Below are 7,433 nucleotides of genomic sequence, written 5' to 3'. Positions count from 1 at the left end.
GACGATTATCATCAATCATTTGAATGTGAATTTAAAAAAAGGCAGAGGAGTTAATCTCTGGGAGTTTTCCAATGTGTAGTAAAAAGATGATCTAAAGATGATCTAAAGGAGTATCTTTTTTTGGCTTGTTTGTGATTAGGCTGTGTGTCTGTTTTAGGCTCTTTTTACTTTGGAACTATTGCATTTCTCCTAGCGATGACAAACAAAAACACTAGTTATATTCGCCATGCATTAAAATTGTACAAAATATTTTGTCTTTTAAACATATTCTCAGTAAATTATTTCAAAATAGTAAAATATATATAATATATATGGCCCACATCCCAAAGGGACATCAAAAAGCTCACCCAGTTAAAAGTGTCCATTTAGATGGTCGTATTACTTCCTCTTTAGCCGTCAGGAAATGAAAATATGTAGCGTCAGCAGATTCTTAAGTCGTATAGTTATTAAGATGTATATGTGAAACAGGGTCTGTCAATTGTGAATGAACCTTTCATTGTTTCTTAAAAAAATCTTTTTTTTTTACAATTCTGACATATAGCGCACTCCAGAATCTCACATAAACTGCATGGACAGGGACCGTTTATCTAATATTGGGCCAATTCGATTTAATACTCTGTACAGAGGATAGCCCTATGGGGGCGCCGTTGAGGCATCATAAACCACCAAGTTATATTTATATTAAGGGCATTTAGCTCCCCTCTTTATCCAAAGCGTATATATGCATATAACGTCATATATAAATAAATATAAATATAATAAAAATATCCCAAGTTGGCTGCCGCTGAAGTGGCACTCGTTTCATTGCAACGATTGATTGAAGGTCTATCCAATAGCGTCCAGAGGCATTTTGGTCAGCCAATAATAACGCCCCGGCGAAATAGGAAATAAACGGAGAGATTCCAGACTAAAGTCTGTTGAGGTCAGGCTGCAGAGGCGTTTCTTGGATTTGAGGCCCATGGGGGCTTAGCCTGGACATCTGCATCTGTTATGAACTGGTTCTTTTTTAATACTTTTTTATGCACTGTGGCCCCTTCATTACATAAAAAAAAAAAAAAAAAGTTTATTGTGGACCTCAAAAGATGCACTTTACGTGCAAGATGAATTATGATATGAGCACTTGTTAGTATTAGTAAAGTGTAAATGCAGTTCTTAACACTAATAGTTCCCAGTGAAGTTGGCCCAGGTGGCTCCTTTGCATGGCTACTATCGGTAGATAGTAGACATCTCAATAACTACCATTCAATTTCCAAATTGTCCCGTCGGTCAAAACTTCTTAAACGTCAGCGATTAACAGCTGAAAGCATTCCTCTCGGAGACCTCCTTTCCAAGTCCACATCAATCTGATGTAATAGTTAATCATAGCACCACTCCAGCTGTTACACTAGTATTAGATGCCTCAAAATGGCCCTGAAAACTTAAAATAAAGTTTGAATTAACGAACAATTTTCTTTTAAATTCCTTTTATTACATCTTAAATGCAAATAATGTTTGCAAGAAAATGTAAACGCACATGTCACAAAGTTAGTGTATAAAAGTAGTTTAGAGACATGTTTTTAAAGCTTATTAGTCTCATTAAACCCCGTAATCAAACCCCAAATCCAGCATAGAAAGTGCGTAGTATTTCTTGCATGTTCTAAATTTACAATTTAGAACATGCAGCCCTTTTAAGAATTCAGACACTTCTCATGGCAGCAGTGAGGGTAGAAGAGCCTATAGCGTAGGAGACGTCTCTTGCACCGGGCTGCACACAGTTTCAATAGAGGAGAATTCAGGGAGCACGATGAATGACTGCATTAAAACAAGAACAAAAAGAGAAAAAGATTTACATTGAAGGCTGGTAATGAGTAGAATGGAAATATACATTTATTAACATGTGATACAAAAACACATAGTACATATGCAGACCGAAGATTTCCCCATAAATGGATGATGACGTGGAATAATAAATAATTTTTTGTACTTTTTGGGTTAACCGATCAACAAACTAAAATAACTGAGTTGAAACAATTTTTTTCATTTATTATTAAATGTTTTATAGAAATTGTACAACAGCTGGATACATATTTGTACATTATTTTTTATTTGAACATGTTGTGTTTATTTTCTTAAGGGGAAATTTAAGTAAATGCTGAATAAATGCATCATGTTTTCAAACTCAAAAATAATGGTTTGAATAAGCGTGATTTCAATATAGACCAAAATAATAGTGATTATGATTTTTTTCAACGAATCGAGCAGCCATATGTACAATGCTGAAGCGGGTTGACAACAAAATAATATTTTTTTGGAGTCCAGGAATATTTGGACTTCAACCCATGTCCAGTCTTTATACCAAATCTAATCTGGAATAAATCTGTCCTATTTCAACCAGCTAGCTAACCGTTTAGTTGGACATGTGATTATCATTCAACTGTAATCACTGCTCTGCGCTTTTATCAAAACCTTCATTGACCTTTGTAATAAGGCTTCCATAGTTACGGAAACCAACAAATAATAATGAATCACGCCATTGAGAACTCTAGCAATACTTTGTCCATGGCGAAAAGTCTCATATACGCAGTTATTGTATTTCTTCAAGTCTAAAATTCTTCAAATTGATACAGAAGCTTGGTTCATAAACACATGCAGGGCTTACGATGACGCAGCCTGCTCTCGGGCACATTCACCCGACAGGCGTCTCCCCGCATTTGAGCTGGAAGCCGATCCAGCCCCTAGTGACACGACGCGACCAACAGGGCCATTGGAAATCACCTGTTCTCTTGTAGCTCCTGGTAGTCCGGCTGGATTGCGGTCATCCGTTGTAACTCCTCTGCCTCCCTGCGTCACATTGTCCTGACGTTTGGCTCGGGGCACGGTCGGCTTGGCGTCCGAGGGTTTAGCCTCAGCCTCAGCTTGTTTGGTGGCATCGTGAGCTACAGTCCTCGGCGTAGCTCCTCGTAGCGTCTCCTCCTCGTCCGCCTCGTCCACCTCCTCCCCCTCCCCCTCATACTCTTCTGAATCCCCGTCCCCAAGGGCGTGAGGCTCCCCGGCGGACAACTGCACCGACGGCTCTACGGGGTCCGTCTCGTCTTGGCTGTAACCCTCGTCTCCTAGGGTCTCCACGGGCACCCTGGGGGGGGCTGCTACTGCGGCCGCCTCCGCTCCTCTGGGTCTCTGGACTCTCCGACGACGCACGGCGCCATTTGCACCTCGCACCCGCCGTCGCTGCAGTGGGGCGTCGCCAGCTCCTTGAGGCTCCGGGCTCATAAGATAGGCCGGGGGTGGCTGCGCGGGTTGAACCTGGGCCGGTGGTGGCTGAGCGGGTTGACACTGGGCAAGTTGTGGCTGAGCCCCAGCCGGAGGGAGGGGAGGGTCCCGAAGACGCAGGGGTCCCATTATACCGTGCTGGAACATTGCCTGCACCCCTCCATACATGACCACCTGTGCACAGAACAAAAAACAGTAGAGTATGCAAGTTATACCCCAGTCCTCCATTTGGAATTTGTATTACACCAGCAAGATCACCATGCTCTAAATCCCACATGCAATGGATTTATACATTTTTGGCTTGTTTCCATAGCCATTATTATTTATTTATTTATTTATTTGATTAGGACATTGCACATTAATCAACATGTCAGCCAGAGCATCAATATAAATATGCCGGAGTTAGCTTAGTTGCTAACTTACATCCGTTGTCCTAAGGCAAAAAAATAATAGTTTGAATAAGCGTGATTTCAATATAGACCAAAATAATATTATTCACCTTTTCAACATTATAAGTCAAACTGTCAGTTACAAAGACTTTGTTGCTCCCCCACCCATCAACTACACCTTGTGATGTGTACCATGTTGGCACAATCCATTTCATCACTGATTTCATCAGTTACTTGGCAATACGTCATGTTGCAGAAATAAATCACTCGAAAATCCGTTACACATGGCATTAAAAAGGGAGGTAGAGAGGTGGTCTGTGACTGCGTACTGCTATTCCCTACTTTTAAGTCATTAAACAGATGCATTTAGAGAGCAGGTAGCCTGTGGGCGATCGGGGGGGAGAGAGCCGGGAACTTTTGCGCTGGGAATCGAACCCCTCCCCCACCAACAAGACTGCCAGGTGCATGACGTAAAGAATAGGTACCAGGATAGAGAGCACGATGGTGATGAGGACGGGTAACTGCAGGGTGATGGGCAGGTCCTTCAGGAGGGCACGGAGGAACTCACTGATGCCCTGGCCGATGTGCTTCAGGGGCTCTGTGAAGAAGGTGGTGATGGTGACCGAGAAGGCCTGGGGAAGGGATGAAGGATGTTATCAACCATTCAGCTCAGAGTCTTCTGCTGAAACCACAGCTACATGCACGTCTTATTTTTCTTCCAGAATAAAAACTGAATTTTCTCGGAGGCCAATAGAGGCATTGCGATTAATAATAATAAATTGTACAGCCCTAAAGCACAGTAGACTCACCTTCGATGGAGGCACCAGTAGGAATGGACTGACCATGAGGTCTTTATAATACTCATTGCAGGGGTCATCCTGCAGAGTCCAGGTAGTCCTGTACCATTCTGAAACCGAAGAAGAAATGTGCCAAGTAAATGTTTCTGAAAAAAAATCCTTAATATATAACTATGAATACTCGTACTTATTTCACAAAATCAACACTGCCATTGAATAAGCAATATCTGTATGCACAACAGCCACGTATGTGTGTGTACTCACGACTCCAGCTTACCTTTTAAATTATCAGTCCAGTCGATTTTCTTCATTCCAGTGCATTTCTCATACGCCGTGTCCATCTTCGCGAGTCGGCTCTGGTGCTGGGCAAATTCAATCTGAGGAGCACACATAACACACATAAGAGGTGCCGTTTGGAAGAGAAAGTGGGTGCACTGCATGGCTGTAGGGTAAGAGAGGCGTTGCTGTTACCTTGTACAGATAGAACCAGTTCCACACAATGCTGACGAGGAAACAGACTGCGAACATCCGTTTGAACTGGACGAACCAGGAGACCACGGCCCACAGCTGAGTGCAGATGACCGCCGCTATGACGAGGACGCAGAGAAACACCTGCATCGGGAAGTGGGGTGGACGCATGTTATACTTCAATTCATACTGGACTTGGTTGTACCTTATTATTATTTAGTGATGCCCTCATGAGATTTCTAGAGTATTTCTAGAATATTAAAGCGATGATCCTTTCAACCTATACGACATGGTCATATTAGTTCCGACCAAAGGCTTCTTGGGTATGAACACTAACATTGAAGTGTGCTTACTTTCAAGACAGTATCAATTTCCACTCCGAAGACGTCCTCAAAACGCCACTTCCAGGCCTCGAAGTCCAAAGGTTTCACGTCTATCAACAGTTGGCTGAGCACGTCGTCCATTGCCCCTTGCCGCCAGCTCTCACCCGACTCCAGAAACTTCTGGATCTCTGCGACACCCTGTCTGGTGACTTTCACTTTAGCGTTATAGAAGCTATCCGTGTTGTCTGTGGGCTGTAAAATAAAATACCTTTAGAAATATTTTCCTGTTTGGTACTAATGTAGTTAAAGCAAGAGGGACAGAAGAAAGAAGAGCTGTGAGGAATGATGAAATTCAACATAAAGCATTAAGGACTTGGTTACACATGATGATTAGAAGATACTTATGGTTTCTGTTTCATTCGCATTATATAATGTCTGTTGCCGTTGAGCACTTCAAGCAACTTCCATCCTTAGGCATGGCCACGGAGAGCTCAGCAGTGGGCCAGATCGACATCGCTAGGAGGAGCCAAAGTGGATTTTTTTGTGCATGAATGCTACTGTATATAGGTTGACCACTTGAAATAACCTACCAAGCCAACTTTGTTGATCAGCATCAGAAACCTGGTCAGGAATCTCCTAAAAACAGGGCTGCATGTGGGCTGCTGTGAGATGGATGCAATGCTCTTCCGCAGATCTTCAACCTAGTATAGAGGAAGAACCGTATACAGGATGACGGCAGTGGAAGATTTTTAATTTCCCTTTTGGATTGGATTTTTTTGGATGAAGGATTTTTTTTTTTTATATATAAGATAATGCTTTGATCGTGTGGCGGGTGTGTGTCCTCAAATAAATAATGCCAAACATTACCAACCTCTGTTTTTAACGCTGAAACTTGACTGCTACAATCCATATCTTCTGCGGCATGTTCCCTTCTTTTAGTGGGAACGTTGGGATACGTTGTTGGCTGTAAAACGACGTTAACAAATTGAGAGCACTGATGTAACTGTAGTTTCACATTCGTTTTCCAGGAAAGAGGGGGGGGGGGTGTTATCTCCATGGTTCTGACCCACGCCAACTTCATGAAACTTTCTTAGTACCGTCGTTGTGTAACTGTTGAGCGTTATAATTAGCGATGTTGTAGATGAAATCTGCATCACACCGTAACTTTATACTATCCCAAGTCCACAAACCCCGCCACCTGCCACATCAGCAGGTGGGACCGTTCACATTCTGGTTTGAGGCGAATGGCAACAACATAGGATTGTACCCCTTTTTCCTCTAAATTGGGGACCAATTGCATAGATAACTATGTTGACGATCATATAAGAAAAATAACTACGTTTAAAACAAAGTGATTTTTGTTCACTGGCTCTTAACAGCGAGACCGCAATGGGTGAGAACATCGAAGTTTAGAACCAGTGTCATTGCGGTACATACACAGATCAAACCAAAGACACATTGTTATAGGCCTCCATCCACAACAATTGTTGTGTCGATCAAAAAAGTCACCACCCTACCTCTGATTGTTTTTTCATAGTTTTCGTGCCTGCATCGTAGTTCAACATATCGTAGGGGTCAAGCCATTCCTCTTCTGTCCGTACAAGTGCAGCCAGACTGCACATGAGGACGACGAGGCGCAGTCCCACACGGAATTGTGACATAGTGATCAGCGGGTCCGTGGCATCAACACGTCTTATCTTAAAAAACAAAAAAATCCATATAAATTACAATGCTTCATGGGTCGATGAAGCTGTTCTTATCTAGTTTGTGGCTGAGAATCGGAGAGGGAGTCCGTTCAACTTTGTTCGCGCCACCGGACGGTGTGTAAACAGTGAATAGAGCGTAACCATCCAAGATATACTTACCACGAACCAGAGTATGGTGACACGATGGTATATGGTGGAAATGCATTAAACAATATTATTTCACGGGTAGAAGTAATCGACGACCTGAATCTTCGGACGTGACAGCACGGTGTGTGCATGTTTACTTCCGGAACCAAACTGCGCTCTTGTAGTTCCAGCACAGAACACTTCCGGAACCACAATGTGATTAAACGTGACATAAATACTCAGCACATCTGTATCAAATGTAGATTTGCATTAAAGCATGGGATAATGATTGCTAATGGGTTTTAACACTGCCATGATTAAAGTAATGCTATTTTTTTAAAGCTGTATACTTGCAGTAACAATTGTAATGAAGGA

General features: G+C 42.4%; 1 protein-coding gene across 2 annotated transcripts; it reads right to left on the bottom strand.

Annotated features, from left to right (window-relative positions):
- Positions 1 to 1,446: 1,446 nt before the first annotated feature.
- Positions 1,447 to 7,241, bottom strand: clcc1 (chloride channel CLIC-like 1). Of its 2 annotated transcripts, XM_030372953.1 has the most exons (11): positions 7,092 to 7,241; positions 6,744 to 6,923; positions 6,098 to 6,190; positions 5,817 to 5,927; positions 5,257 to 5,478; positions 4,907 to 5,047; positions 4,713 to 4,812; positions 4,448 to 4,545; positions 4,124 to 4,270; positions 2,755 to 3,423; positions 1,447 to 1,791 (listed from the first exon to the last, which is right to left on the bottom strand). In XM_030372953.1, the coding sequence occupies exons 2-11, from the start codon at positions 6,885 to 6,887 to the stop codon at positions 1,714 to 1,716; spliced, it is 1,803 nt and encodes a 600-aa protein (XP_030228813.1). In that variant the 5' UTR covers positions 6,888 to 6,923; positions 7,092 to 7,241; the 3' UTR covers positions 1,447 to 1,713. The 2 variants fall into 2 exon arrangements, with proteins under 2 accessions (XP_030228813.1, XP_030228812.1); XM_030372952.1 differs by lacking the exon at positions 1,447 to 1,791 and having other exon boundaries at positions 1,842 to 3,423.
- Between the last annotated feature and the right edge of the window lie 192 nt (positions 7,242 to 7,433).

Source organism: Gadus morhua, chromosome 12 (assembly GCF_902167405.1).
Source record: "Gadus morhua chromosome 12, gadMor3.0, whole genome shotgun sequence".
NCBI classification, from domain to species: domain Eukaryota; kingdom Metazoa; phylum Chordata; class Actinopteri; order Gadiformes; family Gadidae; genus Gadus; species Gadus morhua.
This window is presented reverse-complemented; position numbering and strand designations above follow the sequence as displayed.